The sequence below is a fragment of the Sus scrofa genome, chromosome X, assembly GCF_054392235.1.
Source record: "Sus scrofa isolate SSC_HxYL_T2T_F1_AM1 chromosome X, Sscrofa_HxYL_maternal_Yorkshire_Landrace_v2.0, whole genome shotgun sequence".
NCBI lineage: Eukaryota > Metazoa > Chordata > Mammalia > Artiodactyla > Suidae > Sus > Sus scrofa.
Window position 1 is genome coordinate 117,345,232 of NC_139401.1, and position 18,613 is coordinate 117,363,844.

At 40.1% G+C, this 18,613-nt stretch overlaps 1 protein-coding gene across 33 annotated transcripts in view; it reads right to left on the minus strand.

Annotated features, from left to right (window-relative positions):
* The window catches only part of ENOX2 (ecto-NOX disulfide-thiol exchanger 2), a 284,418-nt gene that overhangs the window by 35,670 nt on the left and 230,135 nt on the right, over positions 1-18,613 (minus strand). For all 33 annotated transcript variants that reach the window (XM_085006568.1, XM_085006558.1, XM_085006563.1 and 30 more), the window contains 3 exons: positions 12,010-12,243; positions 9,115-9,327; positions 7,233-7,339 (listed from right to left, as the gene is read on the minus strand). In XM_085006568.1, coding sequence (XP_084862694.1) covers positions 7,233-7,339; positions 9,115-9,327; positions 12,010-12,243 — 554 coding nt within the window. The remainder of the gene's footprint in view (positions 1-7,232; positions 7,340-9,114; positions 9,328-12,009; positions 12,244-18,613) is intronic.

Here is an 18,613-nt window from a genome sequence, read left to right on the forward strand (position 1 = left end):
TAGGAATACAGTAGTCAAACTGTGAAAATGAAACATAAAAAGAAACTCTTTAACTCTTTAGTTAACTAAATTTATTGTGATAATTATTTCATAGTACATGTAAGTCATGCCATTACACTGTACACCCTAAACTTATGCAGTGCTGTATATCAATTATATCTCAATAAAACTGGGGGCGGGGGAGAAACTTTTAAAAGCCATAAGAAACCATGACATTATATACAGGGGAACAATAATTTTAATACTTTGATTTCTTTCAGAAACCATAAAGGCTGGAAGTTAGGGAAGCAGTATCTTTAAAGTGCAAGGAAAAAAGAAAAAATGTTTATTCAGAATCCTATATTCAGAGAAAAAATTCTTTCAAGAATGGCTAGAAGATAAATATATTTTCAGACAAATGTAAGTAAAAGTATGTGTCACTCAAGGGCTTACACTATAAGAAAAGCTGAAGAAAGTTCTTCAGGCTGAAGGGAAGTGCTACCAGATGTAAACCCCGATCTGCAGGAAGGCATGAGAGCATTGGAAATGATCAAGATCACACTGGAATAGTCACTTTTCAAAAAAAATCAAGTATGAGAACTCCATTTTGGAGCAGTCTGCCATCATTTAGGGGCCACTTGATGCCTGTTAGAGGCGCCTCATCACTGAGAATTCCTTGCCTAGAGTAGCCCCAACTGGGCCATCGTACAGGAAGTGTCCAAAGCTCTCTGGTGAAAATTGCCTCCATTTAATGCTACAGTTAATCACTACCTCAACATATTCTCCTTTTTAATTCCTTTTATCAGGAAAAATAATGATTTTTTTTAAGGGCTGCCCCTGCGGCATATGGAAGTTCCCAAGCTAGGGGTCCAATCGGAGATACAGCTGCTGGCCTACGCCACAGCCACAGCCACGCCGGATCCGAGCCACATCTGTGACCTACACTACAGCCCACAGCAACACCAGATCCTTAACCCACTGAGTGAGGCCAGGGATCGAACCCGCAACCTCATGGTTCTTAGTTGGATTCATTTCTGTTGCGCCATGACGGGAACTCCCGGAAAAATAATAATTTCTATATCAAGTTAAGTTTACACTAAATATAAATAACAGTACCTATTAAAGTGAGCTATTCACAGCCATTTAAAAGAATGAAATGATGCCATTTGTAGCAACATAGATGGACCTAAAGATTATCATACTAAGAGAAGTAAGCCAGACGGAGAAAGACAAATATATGATAATGCTTACATGTAGAATCTGAAAAAAATGATACAAATGAACTTATATACAGAACAGAAATAGAACCACAGACTATGGTCACAAAAGGGGAAAGAGAAGGGGAGGGATAAATTAGGAGTGTTGAGATTAACATATACACACTACTATATATAAAATAGATAACCAGCAAGGAGTGACTATATAGCACAGGGAACAATACTCTCTCTCTCTATATATATATCTATATCGATAATAGACATATCGATATAGATATATATGAATCTCTTTGCTGTACACCTGAAACCAACACAACATTGTAAATCAACTATACTTCAATAAAAAAGTGTGCTATTCAGTGTTATCACTGATAGTTAAGAAGTACTGGAAGAAATAGAAATATTAACATAGGATCCTTCATGTACTGCAGGGGCATTACTTAGAACAGAAGAAAATAATGACTTGCTTGAGAAAAATGAACTTTAAAGGGCTGTGTCAAGAGAGAGATTTGTTATGTCTTATTCAAACTCATTGCACAGAGAACAATAAAGGAATCACTCATTTCTAAAAATTCATTCTATCTCAGGAGCCTGGATTTCAGTTATCAAAGAGCTTTTACTGGAAAGATGATTGTAATGAGGTTTGACACTGGCAAATTTGGATATTGTACAACTTACTTCATCAGGAAAAGTGGTGGCTCTCCTAGTTGCCTAACAAAAATGCAGACTGTCAGAGGGTATAAGCAGAGAACCAGCTCTCAATTCACAGACATGTCATCTAACTCTGGGAAAGTTATTGTGTTTCTCAGAAGAGTAAATTGTGTTCCTTCTAGGGAAATGTCCCAGGGCAGGAAGATATAACTGATAGCTAAGCCATGCCCTGTAGCTGCTCAGCATCTGCAAAGCATCTTTCTGCTTCCAGCTGGGCAAGAAAGTGTAATCTCTTCTTAGAAGTATAAAATGTTCAATAACTAAGCAATACAGCTTATCTAGAGGTCTTTCACATCTTCGAAAAAAATCCCTAGAAATATATCAGACCTATGGGTAAATTTTACCTCAATGCCTCAAAATACTTCAGGAACAAGAGTTACCAGTTCCTTTAGATATAATGAAGTGAGGGTAAGAAAAACTAAGGAGAAGCCTGCTCTAAGCTATTCAGGCAGGCAGGCAGGCAAAGTGGCAGAGCTTAGAGCTCTCTAAACACTAGACAATCCTTCGTAGCTGTAAAGAAACTAAGATCTGTATCATTACTTTTCTATAAATAATCAGTACTAAGTCACATGAATGGAAGCTAAGGCAAAGAGAAAAACAGGTTAGAGGGTACCATAATGCAGTAAACTTAGGGAGAGCATTCAGTAAATGACACTACTCCTAAGTGACGCACATGAGATTTTAATTCTTTGAAAACCTTACCATTAAAGCCCTTGATATCCAAGTGGATCAAAAAAGCGCTACTTTGAGAATCAAACCCTAACAAATAGCTTCAGAGTGATGGGCTAAAAGTTGCATTTACCTAAGGAAGGCATTCTACCTAGTTTGGACATAGGAGCAGGAAGCAGGAGGACTCTGAGCCACTGAAGTGCACGCAGCAAGACAAATAGCTGCCTCCCAGATTTGCCCCTTTTCCCACCCTGACAGATACAGTGCTGAAAGCAAGAGTGGCAGAGTTCCCACTGCGGTTCAGCAGGTTAAGAACCCAACGAGTATCCATGAGGATGCAGGTTTGATTCCTGGCCTTGCTCATTGGGTTAAGGATCCAGCATTGCCATGAGCTGTGGTGTAGGTCACAGACGCAGCTCAGATCCTGCGTTGCTGTGGCTCTGGCTCCGACTGGACCTCTAGCCTGGGAACTTCCATATGCTATGGGTGTGGCCCTAAAAAGAAGAAAAAGAGTGGCAATGACACACAAAAACATTTTCCAGAAATTTTCATTTGTAACTGTAAATCTCTATCTGAAATTGACTGGGTCACGTCACTGATAAAGTAAATTTAAAAAAAAAAATAGCCTTCCTAATGTTCCTATATCGCTGTGTTGCCCATAGTAGACCTGTGATATTTTTCATTTAAACAGTGAACTGGTAGTGACTTGTCAAAATCCATTATAAGGGCTTTGAGTCTGTTCTAGCGGTAACTTTTTCTGAAGCTTAGAAATTTACATACTACTACGCAATGTAGGATCAAGCACTTTCAACACAGAAAAAACCTGAAACCTTAGAGGAAAATTCATGAAAAGAATAATCTCTGTACCAGCTGACATATTTGATTTATCATAAAGTAAGAGAATCATAAGTCATTGCATGTTAATTACCTAACTATATCGTTTCCAAAAAAATTTATGTGGAATTAAATTCATCTTACTCATGTTTTATGACAGAGACATGATTATAAGAAAAGCAACGTTCCTTATGAATTGTGTAACAAAATTGTACTTACCGAGACTTTGAATATTAACAGGAGAGCTGGTGGGGAAGGGGCCAGATGAAGGAATGGAAAGGAGCAGAGGATAAGGAGATAGCTCCTACACTTTGTAGAGATCTGATTTTGAGATATCATTCAAGCCAATGAAGCAAAGCACAAACACAGGCTCTTAATCAATGTCTATTGTATGCTACATGATGGAAATACAAATTAGGTTGATCTAAATTTTGTTAGTATGTGGTTTGATAGCTGAAAGCCAATAGCTAATTTTAGTGCAAATGTGTCCCGAAACGAGGGTATACAGAGGACTTGAACATCTATATGTAAACAGTTCTCCAGAGTTTGGAATAATAGGCCTGGGAATCTAGAGAAAAAGTTATTTTAGCAATCACACTATTTCATTTTACGAGAATGTTGGTACATAGTCACCATGTCCCTCTGCCTGTGGCCCAATGGTATAAAATTTCACGTTAGGGAGAATGCGAAGGAGTGTCTTCTGGTGCCTATTGCTATGCATCTAGTTTCTCTACATCATCCAAGGTTTCATGTGTAATCCAGGCCAGGATCTCAGTAAGAGCAACACACGGGGAAGTCACTGTAGATGCTAACTTTTAGTAAGAGGAGGGGCTTCAGCCTTATCATTTTATTACTCCCTGAAGGTGGGAACATTTTCTCCTTACTCTATTCTCTCTCACCAGAGTGAGACAATGCTGACTGCTGGGAGGAGGATGCCAATGAGACAAGGAATGGGTACTTTGTGACGTGAGGAGGTACCAGCTGGTTTATTCCTCAGGGCAACTGGTAGAAAAGCTTCAATGTCAGACACATCTACCTTGCTGAAACCTCTAACTTGGGAGTTGTATTTTTGATGCCTAGGTCCACAAAAAGCCAGTTTCGTTGGTCAGGTCACTGAGACAATCTGATTCTCAGTGGGGTGCTAAGATGTAGCCCCAATTTAAAAGGACCGTTTTGTCCCTTTCTACAGGATACCTCTTTCTGGCCCTCAGAGTTGCCTGTCATCAAGTGAAAGTATGCAAAGGTAAAAAAAAAATCTTTGAAGCCATGATTTAATGAGGCACTAATATAAAGCAGAAGAACTCTTTCAGGTTGAGGGACTGCAGTGCCAGAGGAAGGTCATGAGCTGTGTTCCGCTCTCCGCAGTTTTACTTATAATGATTGAGGTATTTAGGGTGGACCTTAGTTTAGTCTAATCCAATAGGCAGGAAGATTTTTCTAGGTTTCTGCAAGGTCTGCAAGGGACATCACAAAACATGTCATGCGGGCCATGTGCTTTATCCTCATCACTGTGCCAAGGAAGCTGCGCCACAACATTAGGTGTTCGGGTGTGCAGTGCTCAGCTCTCCACAGGCCCACAGAAATGTCTAGCTCATGGCATGGCTATCTTTACTGAGGAGGTAATTAAACTCAAGCATATACCCACCGGATAGGTAGGCTTGCTGTAACTCCAGAGAGCCTGGATAAATACTATTAATGGAGAATATTTTACTGCCAAGTTGTTTACAAAAGGGTTGTGGCCTAGACAAGGCAGTGCTCCAACCAGAGGCTCTACTCCTCCTGTGAAAGAGGCAGTATAGTATTGGCACAGCTTTCTGTACTGGGTGGGGCAGTTCAGACAGCCTCTGCCAGCCCCTAAAAGGGATCCAAGTGTTTGTGTGTTAAGGCAAGGTGGAGACTACTACCGCTTCCCTACAACTGTAAGACATATTGAGCGTTTTCCTCTTGACTTTTATCCTTTGAAATTATTCAAATGAAATGAAAGATCTTGGGTATTTTAAATTTGGGGTGCCAACCTCCACTCCTCCCCTTGATGGCTTCTGTTACCTTTCTAGCTCCCTGAGGGCAAAGGCGAGCTCATCCTGCAGTGCCTGTAGCAATACCTGAGCCGGAGAAGGTGCTCAGTAAACATGTGCATTGAAATGTTGAATTTTGTTTGTTGGGCTCACGATGTAAAGCAGCCCTAGCATTCTAAAATCATTTTGTGCTACAATAAGATAATAGGTCCCTTTTTTACATGCTAGTTCTTTTTTTTTAACAATTGAAAACTTGACTGGCTTTTTATGACTCTGCCCTCCACTGGGCTGACGTCTTCAGGGATTTTTTTCCCCAGTGACTCTCAGATCCCTTTGCTGAGCCAGACCTGATGGCTCAGAGACTGTCAGTTTATGAACAGAGGTGGGCTGATTTTCCGCTAAATGCTCTTCAGGGTTCTCAACTTGCAGCTACACAAACTATGTCATGTAGTCTCATGAAGGACAAAAGGAATAGATTATTATCTTCATTTTAGAGGTTAGGAAGCTGAGGTTCACAAGGATTAAATGACTGGCTCCAGACCACAAGACAGTTGATAGCAGAGCTCAGAGTGGGAATTTCGAGTCCTGAACTGACCACTTCCTAGCTGTGTCATTTTGCTACATCGCTTAACACTTCTGTGTCTCAGTTTCCTCACATGTGAAACATGGACAGTCTACCTACTTATTATTCTTTATGGAGCTGTTAATGATAAATGGAAATAATACTATTATATATTTACACAGAATTTGCATTTTCAAACTGTCTACATATCTCTTCTATCATTTAATCCAGGTGAAGAAATAGGGCCTGAGAAAGGCTAACTTGCTCAAACTCATGCAGCTACAGTGCGTTAAGTGGAGATTTGAATTAATTTCAACTTCATGTCCAGGATTCTTTTCACTTCACCACATCCATTGGGAGGCTCACACAGGTGAGATAACCAATGTGAAAGTGCCTTATAATATGTAAATTCCTTACAAATGCTACTTAAATATTAAGCAACATGGCAACCTGCATTGACATATAATGGGAGTGCTACCAGACTCGCAGAGGACTCAGTTGAAAAAGTTGCTGCATACATACATGGAAAGTGTCAGGGCTGGCTGGGTAAGGAAGCTACCCATAGGAACAGAAGAACGTGAGGCCTGTGTAACACCATTCCAAAGGCAGATCAGTGTAAACAAACCTCCCATTTTGGCTTTTAATCTTGGATTTAGAATCGCAACTTAATCACATCAGACATATTCTAGTGTTAATGCTAAAAATGTCACTTGCGCACAAGCAGAGAGGTGTGTGTCAATCTTAATTTGAAATCAGAGTCTTCCGTTACCTTTAAAGCTGCCACCTCTAAAGATGGCTGAGCAGGTTTGATAAAAGAAGCTCAGAAATTTCAATGCTCCAGTGTAACACCAGGCAGCTTTCAGCCTCAACTATTAAGACGCGCTAATAAATGTAAGGCAGCCCTAATATTACTGACACTAGACTCACAGGTCAGTAATTATTGTTGTACCCAAGACTAGCTAGCTTAGAGAAGTAAACTTGTAATTATCACAGCTCCATTTTCACTACGAAAGTTTCCATCCAGCAGAATGCATTCAAGACAACACGTGCACATTTATTACCCTTCTGGCAGCAGGTGGTCTGGACACAGCGACAGGCTATAGAACATGTCTCAGTGTTTCATTAGGGCCTTGTTGTGGCCATGGGAGCTTGGCACTATTTAATTCTAGCTAAACTCCAAATCAATAACTTGTTAAAGAAAGAAACTGTACCCCTGAGGGGCTACCAGAGTAAAAAGTTACTAACCTCAGCTTGTTTGCACCAAACGCTGATGTTTTTACGCTGGGCTTTTGTGAAGTGGTCCCATGCTTTTTGTTTGGAGGCAGAATGGTACACAGCTACTATCTGCTCAACTGCAGTGTCAGATCAACAGTTGGATCAATCCGAGCATCATCCAGGAATGGCAAAAGAGGGGAGAAAAGACATGAGAGAAGCGTCAGGCTTGTTGTGTCTCCTTCTATGACATGACTAGACTATGGTTGTGCTCAAAAAAGGCCAGGTGTGTTGGGGTACCATGATTTTAAAGGGGACTCAAAGGCAGAAATATCACCATACAGAAAGAAAAAAAGGACTCCAGAAGGTTTAGGGTAAAATAGTGAGTAAGGTTTTAATATAGGCAGTCTGTATTCATTCAGGCAGGAGAGATCAGACTTGTGAATGTGATTCAGTACCACTGACCCTGCACAGCTTGAGAGCAAGCGGTGAACTGTACCAGCTCCTTTAGACCACTGGCTTCTTTCATAAACCAGCCCTCCAGAATAAGCCTGGATGCGTCACTTCAATGGAATCCTTCCTTTTACTATCAGGAGGTATGTTTAACCAGAATCATCAAGTTGAAGTCTAAGATGGACAGGATCTATTCTAAGTCTACCTAGATAGGCTCGTGGACTGGAGAAATGTAAGTTTTATGGAAGAATACTGTGTAAGTGCAGTCCTAGAGAGTATTTTTCAGGGTTGCTTAAAATGTCAAATGGGGAAAGGTGTACAAATATTCTGGGGCTTGATCATAATCAGTTCAAGAAAAGGGCAACTTAGTCATGACTTTTGGCTGGGTAAAGAAAGGGAGGATAAGATCCTCTCTCTCCCTGGCTGGGGGTTCACAGTAAGAAGACTCAGAGGTGTTATTTTGTTCTTTATAGCTCTGTTTGTACCCTGTCTACTAATGATTTAAGGATTTATACTCCTATGATGCCTTCTGCTCTCTTTCTATTTATTCTGAAGTCCTAAAAACATATGCTTTCTCCTCCTGGACTCTGTGTCCATAGATACTTTCAAAATAAAAATGGGAAATGAAACAACTACTCCTTAATCCCAGTTATCTATAAGTCAAGTATGGGAAGTCAAGTACAAGAAGAGTGGGCCATAATTGTTTAAAAGCAAAGTCATAACACTGTATCCTTATTCTTAACGGGAATACAGTTTCTAACTCGAAAGATTAAAGTGCATAGTTTTAGAATATGGTGAACTAAAAACAATACTAGAGAGTTTGTCTGCTCTGTCTCATTTAGGAGAGCTTGGATAGGTTTGAAGTGGTACTACTTTTTGAAAATGGACATTTCGGTGGCTTCCCATCCTGTTCCAGTATCTACTGAATCCAGCACAGGAAATGTAGAGGAAGTAAAAAACCCAAAAGATAGAAGTAGCAAATTTGGCTCTTTTATTCGGTTACCTTGGGGAATACAATTATATTTATCACTAAAATGGAGTCCCTTAAAAGCATATTACACAATAATAATGACGCAAATCTGCAGCTAAGAAGCTTACAAATCCTGATGCTACATTCTATCTTTAGCAGTGAAATCCCAAATTTTGCACCAGGGCCTGGGGCTGCTCGTAACTTACTCTAAGAACAAGCAAAAGTAAAAGCACAGGATTGTGGCCTAAGTGTCACTGTTTCTAAGGAGCTCAAATAGCAATACTAGAGAAAATGAACATCGCAGGTGCACACATGGTTCCCATGAAACTGGAGCTTGAGCCCCTGGCAATACAAGGAGAGCACAGGCAGTGATGAGGAGGGCATTGTTCCTTGACCCAGGATGGCTCCGTAGGCCTAGTTCCTGTGTAGAGAGAGTGGTGACTAAGCAAACTGCCCGCTCACCCTTCCAGCAGAACTATGACTTTCACTCACACTGAATGAGAATTCCAGAAAGGGCCTGCTTGAACTTCTCCTTTGCTTCCTCCATGTCTTTCTCATGGGCAGCTTTCTCATTCACCAGGCGGCGGACATGGCTGTTCGCTGACTGGATCATAGAGTAGAAGTTGTTGGCACTGCGACGGTTCACCTCTCCTCGCTCAATCCAGGTGAGTAAGGTCTGCACGGCTTCTGAGAACTTGGAATCATCTGAAAAAAGAGAATTTATTTTTAAATCATCAAAAGTAACCAAATCTCAATCTGTTTTCCCAACATGCTGGCAAGGAGGCCACCATGGCTTTTTGGCAGTGTTTGTGAAATGAATTGCTAAGGGTCAGGAGCCATGCAGGTACATGTGCGCACACAGGCAGCAGGCGGACAGACGGAAAAAATGAAAGACTCAAAATTAGATTGGTTGTAGTCTATGACGAATTTTCAGAAAAAGATTTCTTCCCAAAGTTTTCTTGGCTGATACAGTTTTCACATATTGCAAATTTCTTAACCTCTCTGATTGTGTGTGTGCGTGCGTGTGTATACACACATGTTGTGTAATGTATGAATTAGCAGTGAGAGTACTTCGGAATTCTATAATCTTATTCTTGAATAAGGAGAAGTAAACTTGAGTCTTGAGTTTCACTTGAATTTGACAGTAACATTATCCTGGATCCAAGGAATTATAATGTTGGAAGAAGCCTTAAGAAAGAATTAAATGGCAACATATAGAATGGATAAATAATGAAGTCTTACTGTATAGCACAGGGAATTATATTCAATAGCCTGAGAGAATCCGTAATGAAACAAACATATGAAAAAGAATGTATATGTATAACTGAATCACTTTGCTATACAGAAGAAATTCACACATTGTAAATCAACTATATTTCAATGAAAAATTATGAACTAAAAAAAGGAAAGAGTCAAATGGAAGTTCTCTTGGTATAAACACTTATATCTTTGACCTTTTAAAACATTATTCCTGCATTCAATCCATAGCCCCAGGCCTTCCACTCAGTTCCAGTCCCAGTCTGTTTGGATGTGATTCATTCCATTTCTACATTTCTCTACATTTCTGTTTCTCTTGCCTGAGGAACCCTTCAAGTAGATTTCTACAGCTATCTAAGAGTTTCTCTCTCATGTTAAAATAGTAGCACAGCTCTTTCAAAGCTTCTGGTTCAGCTTTCTGAGATAGCCACTTATGTATTCTGCTGTTAAAGATCCTGAAGGGTGAGTCCATTATAATTCCACTGAAGGCCCACTCTAAGACCCCATAGCCCTGTTTAGCCAGGAATCCTTATATCTGGTGGAAATACCTCTTACTATAATTTGAACTTCTTACCTACTGCCTTTTTTAGTGCAGGTGTGTAATGAGAGTTCAGCCTCACTGTTATAGCTTTTCATTACTTGCATACAGTCTTTATGTTGATGATCACTTAAAACAAGTATTGATGGATAGTTGATTTATTGATGTTTACCTCTTACTTGAGGTCCACACAACCAGCAAATTTATTTAAAAAAAAAATTCAAACTGAGCTGTTGGGTGTCATGTGGACAGGTAAGTCTTGGACCTGGCATCTTACCAATGATTCCAGCCTTTCCAGCTTTTCCAAGTATACCATTATTTCCGTGGCTTTACTCTGGACTCTATATGTTTTCTGTTTTTCTCTAACAGGGAGACAAATCAATCAAAACAAAGGATTTCTTTTTTTGTCTTTTGTCTTTTGAGGGCTATACCCATGGCATATGCAGGTTCCCAGGCTAGGGGTCTAATTGGAGCTACAGCTGCCAGCCTACGCCAGAGCCACAGCAACCCGGGATCTGAGCCACGTCTGCAACCTACACCACAGCTCATGGCAACGCCAGATCCTTAACCCACTGAGCAAGGCCAGGAATCGAACCTGCAACCTCATGGTTCCCAGTTGGATTGTTTCTGCTGCACCATGACAGGAACTCCCCAAAACAAAGGATTTCTTAAATGTGTGAACCCCCTAGGCTATGTGGTACAAACAAGTTTGGTGAATGAGACCTATTTGCAAAGTGGAATTAGCAGCATCTTGCTGAGCCTAGAGCACAAGAAGCAGGGTAAATTCATACGTTTAGAGCTGGGTTGGTGTCATCAATAAGATCAATGGGACACGAGCATTGATCCAATAAAATCAATCATACTCATAGAATGAAAACTGGATTTGAGCTGCTAACACAGGAGACCAGGCAATTAAATTTAAATTAGCAAAATGGCTCCGAGAGTCAAGCAAAGGGAACAGGAATAAAAACTAAAAGGAAAGCAGTCTAACTTAACAATGTATAGAAGTCTCTATAGTTACTGTGCGAAATAATTTGGCCATTTTGTGATTAAAGAAGTCCTCTCTTAGTTGTTGATAGCCAAGTCTTTGAGTAATCTAAGAAGAATGTGCATTGTAACTATTCTCTGGCCCTCATCTTCTCATCTATAAAATGGGATTTTATCAGAGGTTTCTGGGATCACATCAAGTTCTATCATTCTGATTTATCCTAATTTATAATTTAAAACTAATTTGCTATTCACAGTGGAAGGTGGGAGAGGGGCGCTTACAGGTCCCATATCATGGACCACAGCTAAAATTCTATGATGTGGAAATGTGGGAAAAACATTTCTTCCTAATCACCTGATATATGGAGAGGAAAAAGTAGCAGCACTTGAGACAGTGAAGGATCAGAGACACAGGTGGGAGGGACAAACTTTTTGGCTCTTGAATTACTAGGTACACCTCTTTATATGCGAGGCTTCAACATAAGAAATGCTTAGAATTCATCAGTGGGAAATTCAGGGATAACTGCCAAAAACACAAATATATTTATTAAATTTCTCCAAGGAAAAGACTTCTTTTAATTACAAGGCTCGAATGTTTTGTATACCTTTTAGCTTTTCAGCAACAATGCTGCATTCATGATCTGAATAGTGGACCACTGGGGGTGGGGATGGTGGGCGCAACCTTTCTTCTTCCATTCTTCTACGGTGGCGCTCCTCTCTTGCTAGCATACGCTGTTTGCATTCCCACTCATACAGGTCATCTCGAGCCTGTGCAAAATCAACGTGGAGCCGGCCTGTATCCTTTTTGTCAGTGCTAGAGCCCAGGCGAATGCGGTAACCTAAATGCACAAGAGGAAGAGCCCAGTGAGTCAGCATCTGTAGGCGCCTTTTTAAGTTCTGCACTTCAGATGTAGTCGCAGCAGTTTCAAGGGCCCACATAACCCCAAATTCTCTCCCCGGTACTAGCAAGCTGAATCATTAAAGACTTGGATTATAGTCGCATCTCTGATAATAGTTTAATATTCTATGGTTGGGGTCAGTCTTGTTTGTAGGAGTTCCATTCCTTCATCTGCCACCTTACCTCTGACAGAGGGAGGCTCTGTGGGTAATGGTATTAAGAATAAGCCTTATATGGACCATGGAGTAGGAAGGATGGATAACTTCAAGAGTGTCAGTAATACCACCACTCAGAATTTTGATAAAATTCAAATACATCAGCTTGATAGTTCAATCCTCCAAATTGCTTCCTAGGTGTATTTGGTGACTCAGAACCGTTTTTTTTTTATTTTGGAGGGTGGAAATATATAAAATGGGGAGTGGTATGTGATCCAGGTGACGTATAACTTGGGATTCTTAAAAAAAGGTAATGTTATTAGTATTAAGTGGTATAGGACTAGGATTCAGAAAACCTGGATTCAAGTCTACACCTCCACTTTTTATGCCAGATACAGTACCCAAGTTAAATCTCCCATCAAAAAATAAAAAAAAATGTTTTTATTAACTTTTAAACTTTTAGAAACTGAGCTAGCTGCTTCCACACACATTTATCTCATTTCATGCTCAGCATAAGCTTGCAAAGTAACTCCTGCCTTAAACAAACTAAAAATATAGACAAAATATATGAAACAAATTTTTAAGACATTGGACATTAGGCAATGAAGGCAGAGATCACTAAGAGACAAGAACCAAATGTAATGATCCCTATGATTTCCCCAGCTTATTGCCCAGAGAGAGTTTCTAGACCTCAGCACAGGGAGGGAAACTCAGGCAAAGCATGATCTCCCTGAGTTGAGGAGATAAAACTGGGAATCCAGGGACACTATGACAGACAGAGTTTGTATGGCAGAGTACTGGAAAGGGGAGAAAGGTACACAGAGAAAGAACTTCAGAGATCTGCAGAGGGTCCTCCCTATTATGTGGCTGAGTATTAACGTCTATGTGTATGTGTAAACTATCTGACCATTAAAGATAACAATCCCTGCAGCTCACACAGGGCTGGGAATATTTCATTTTCACACCTAATAATTCAGAGAACACTGGATAGAATAATCAGAAGAGTTTTGCCTAAGTTAGTGGGGAAAAATTAGCCCTAAACTAAACCGTCTCTGGTTCTACTGAACAACCTAAAAAACAAGACCTAAAAAGATAAAATTTTTTCAAGTTACTTAACTGTATCCCAGAACGAAGGCCAAGAACACTTACAGGAATGAAAAATAACTGTCACTTGGTAAAATTCACAATGTCTAGTATCCAGCAAAAAATTACCCAATATGCAAATAAGCAGGAAAATCATAATAAAGTTAAAATTCAGTAATCCAAACAGACCCAGATGTGATACAGATAATAGATAAGGATGTAAAAACAAATATTACAGTTGGATTTCATATGCTTAAGAAGCTAAAGAAAAGAGTGAACGTATTAAGTAGAAACACAAAAGGCATAAAAAGAACCAAAATCAAACTTTTATAGATTTAAACCACAATGTCTGAGTTGAAAAAAAAAATCACTGGATAGGACCAATGACATAACAGACATTGTAGAAGAAAATATTAATGAACTTGAAGACATAGCAATAGAAACTATTCAAAATTAAATATAGAAAGAAGACAAAAAAAAAAAAAGAGTACGTTGAGCTGTGGGACAACTTCAAGGGGCCCAATTTATGCCTAAGTGGGGCCCTGATTGGAGACATGGGGGGGGAACAGAAAAAAATGTTCAAAAAAATAAGGAAGGAAAAGTGTCCAAATTTGATTAAAAAAAAAAAAAACCCTCAGAGATCTAAGAATTTCAATGAACCTCAAATACAAAAACCATGTAATAATCAAATCTGTCAATATTAGCAAAAGAGAATCTTAAAAGCTGCCATTGAAAAAAGACACATTTTAAAAGGCAAAAACCCCCACAAAATGTCAAAAAACCAAAAAACAAAACCAAAAAAGGAGTTCCCGTCATGCTTCAGCAGTTAATGAACCCAACTAACATCCATGGCCTCACTCAGCGGGTTAAGGATCCGGTGTTTCTGTGAACTGTGGTGTAGGTCACAGACGTGTCTTGGATCCCGCATTGCTGTGGCTCTGGTGTAGGCCAGCAGCTACAGTTCCAATTGGACCCCTAGCCTGGGAACCTCCATATGCCATGGGTGCAGCCCTAAAAAGACAAAAAAACAAAAAAAAAGACCCTCAAAAAAACAGAAAAAAGACATATTTAATGTACAGAAAAACAAAAAGATAAGGATATTTCTTGTTGAAAACAATTCAAACAAGGAGATAGTGGAACAACATCTAAGAAAGAAAAAAAAAACCTGTCGACCTAGAATCCTATACCCTGAGAACACATCTTTCAAAAAAAGGGGGAATAAATTCTTTCTGATACGTACAAATGCTGAAAAAATTTATTAGGAGCAGATTTGCACTACAAAAAATGTTAGAGGAAATTCGGAGTTCCTGTTGTGTCTCAGTGGTTAACGAATCTGACTAGGAACCATGAGGTTGCAGGTTTGATCCCTGGCCTCGCTCAGTGGGTTAAGGATCCGGCGTTGCCGTGAGCTGTGGTGTAAGTCAAAGATGCGGCTTGGATCCTGAGTTGCTTTGGCTCTGGCATAGGCCAGAGGCTACAGCTCCGATTAGACCCTTAGCCTGGGAACCTCCATATGCCATGGGTGCAGCCCTTGAAAAGGCAAAAAGACACACAAAAATAAATGTTAGAGGAAATTCAATTATAGAAAAATGACATCAAATGGAAATCTGGATTTATACAAAGCAAAGAAGAGCATACATAACATGATTTCGTTTATATGAAACTCTGGAAAATGCACACTAATCTGACAGAAAACCAATCAGTGCTTGCCTGGGAGAGAAGTGGGGAAGGGTAGGAAGAAGGGATTACAAAAGAGGCATGAAGGAAGCTTTTTGTGAGAGGTGTACATACTTATTATTTTGACTATAGTGGTTTCACAGCTGTGTGCATGTGTCAATAATATCAAATTGAATTTTTGAAATACATGAAGTTCACTGTATGTAAATTATTATACCTCAATAAAGCTGTTATAAAGAATAATTCCCAGTCACACTAAAACATTCTGTTTAGAAAGAGGATGAATAATACAATTTCATAAGCCAACTGTGCTAGGGCCTTTGATAGTTTACAACACACTTTCACACCCATTCATCTTATTTGATCATCTGAGCCATAAGAAAAATGGGGTTAATAATTATTACTGTGACTATTCTCCCAGGATTGCGGAGAAGATCAAATGGGAGGATGATGTGAAAACTTTGCATAAACACACACAAGATGCTGTGATGTTACAAGGTGGTGCACTGTGCACAATGCCAGCTCCAAAGCTGCTCAAACTCCAATAGAAAAAATGATTATTTCTATATTTCCAGCCCCCCTTTTAAGAGATTTTTGTTTGTTTTAAACTCGTTCTTTTACAATGTGGGAGAAAGCCATCCAATTCAGGAGTATTTTGGAGTTCCTGTCGTGGCTTGGGGGTTAACGAACCCAACTAGTATCCCTGAGGACAGGAGCTTGATCCCTGGCCTCAATCAATGGAGTAAAGATCTGGTGTTGCTTGAGCTGCAGTGTAGGTTGCAGATGCACTTCGCATCTGGCATTGCCGTGGCTGTGGTGTAGGCAGGCAGCTGCAGCTCCAATTGGACCCCTAGTCTGGGAACCTCCATATGCCGAGGATGTGGCCCCAAAAGGAGAAAAAAAAAACACCCCCCCCAAAAAAAAACAATTTGGGAGTTTTCTGGCACTTGTAAACTTTCAGGGAGTAGGTTCAAATTTAAAGGGGAAAATTAGCTGTTTTCACATCACTGATTGCAATCTTCTTTCCTTTGGCAGTCACGACAATGTTTCCAGGAGGTGGCTGTTACTAAAGAACTGATTTCAATGATGTTTAGATGGCTGCCTCCTGAGCAGCATGCCTTTTTTTTTTTTTTTTTAGGGCTTTACTTGCAGCATATGGAGGTTCCTAGGCTAGGGGTCGAATTGGAGCTGTAGCTGCTGGCCTACACCAGAGCCACAGCAATTCGGGATCCAAGTTGTGTCTGTGACCTACACCACAGCTCACGGCAACACCAGATCCTTAATACACTGAATGAGGCCAGAGATCAAACCTGCGTCCTCATGGATACTAGTCAGATTCATTAACCGCTGAGTCACGACGGGAACTCCAGCATGTCGTCTTTTATGTACAACTGTTCAGGGCTGTTCAAGACAGGTCTTATTAAAATAGTCTTGTCTGTTATGCACTGTTATCATTGTAAGGGCTGTTAAATCTTCAGAGTTAGATTTTAGAGCACTTAGTAAATGTAAAAAGAGCATTCTGCATCTGCCTCCTCCTCTCCTATCTCATGTTACCAGCCTACTTTTTCAAATGCTCACTACTTTTTCTTTTTTTTGCCTATTGCAACAGGTATCTGATGGATCTCCTTTCCTCATTCATTTTTATACAAAGCTGTCAGATTAATCTTTCAGAAACAATCTTCTTCCTTGTTCCCAAAATTTTTCAACAATTTCCTCTTACCTGAGGAGTAAAGACCAAAATGTTAAGCCTTCCAGAGTGTGCTAACAATGGATGTTTTCCCTCCTCCTTCGTTGTCTACTCAGTACACAAACCACACTCATTGTTTCCTACCATGTATTTTTGCTCATGCTATCTCTAAGCCCCATTGTTCACATTGAAATGCTTTTTCTTTATCAAAGGCTTGGTCCAAATGCTACCGTTTTTGATAACCTTAGTCAGGAGCCAGATATTTTCAATCTCTCTCTCCCCCCCTACCCCCCCCTGCTTCCTCTCTCCATCTCTCTCCTCTAAACTTCCATAACACTTTACCCATACTTCCCATACAGCACACATAACTTTTTCAATCTGCCATTGTCATTAGCACTGCGTCTGTCTTATCACTGTCTGGAGCAATGCCTGGTGCTCAGTGTTTCTTTAAATGAATGTATAACTGCATTTTAACTCTCAGTTCATTAAGGGGAAGAACTAGGTTTTACCCCTTTTCTACTCTGCATAACACTTAGCACAATAGCTTATACAAAAGAGATGTCCAATGAGCACCCCTGTATGAATGAAGATTCTGCCACCATAAAATGTCTAGCACTTAGAACCAATTCTTCCAAACTTTTAACCCTTAGTCAAGGAAGTAGTTAATTGTTCCATGTCCTTTCCAATTACTCTGTCTTCTGCCTTTAGGCTTATTTGCCCCCTGCTCCATAAGAAACAAAAGTAGTTCAAAATGAGCAAAGGATCAGCCATGAAACGTTATCTTGAAATCACCCTAAAAGGCAACGAGCTTCACTTTATAATATTTAACAGAAATCATTCCAATTATGATCCTTTGCCTCAGTCTCCCCAAATCTGAACTTTAACCAGGAACAAGATACTTTATGCGAAGTAGTTCTTGCTACCTGTACTCTAACTACCATAGTATATAAGCCACTATCACTTCTGGATTAGACAAATGCTATGGTTAGCTAAGTGATCTCCCAGTCATCACCGCTGCCCACACCCTTCAGTCCACCTTTTACCCAGAAGTGATATTTCTAAAATGTATATCAGGGAGTTCCCATCATGGCTCAGTGGAAACAATTCTGACTAGTATCCATGAGGACACAGGTTCGATCCCTGGCCTCACTCAGCATTGCCACGAGCTGTGGTGTATGTCCCAGACGTGGCTCAGATCTGACATTGCTGTGGCGTAGGCTGGCAGCTGTAGCTCTGATTCGACCCCTAGCCTGGGAATCTCCATATGCTGTGGGTGCAGCCCTAAAAAGACAAAAAAATCCAAAAAAAAGTGTGTCAGATCATGTCACTCTACTCCTTAAAATCCTCCAGTGGCTTCCCACTGTATCCAACATAATAAATTCATTACTGTAGGGGTATCTTGGAGATAGTGTGGGTTTGGTTCCAGGCTACCACAACAAAGTAAGTATCACAATAAAGTTAGTCACACATATTTTTTGGTCTCCCAGTGCATATAAAAAGTATGTTTATACTGTACTGTAGTCTATGAAGTGTGCAATAGTACTGTGTCTAAAAAAGAATGTATATACCTTAATGTAAAATATTTTATTGCTAAAAAATGCTAACTATCAACTGAGCCTTCAGTGAGTCACCGGCTTTTTGCTGGTAGAGGGTCTTGCCTTGATGTCAATGGCTGATGACTACTCAGGATGGTGGTTGCTGAAGGCTGG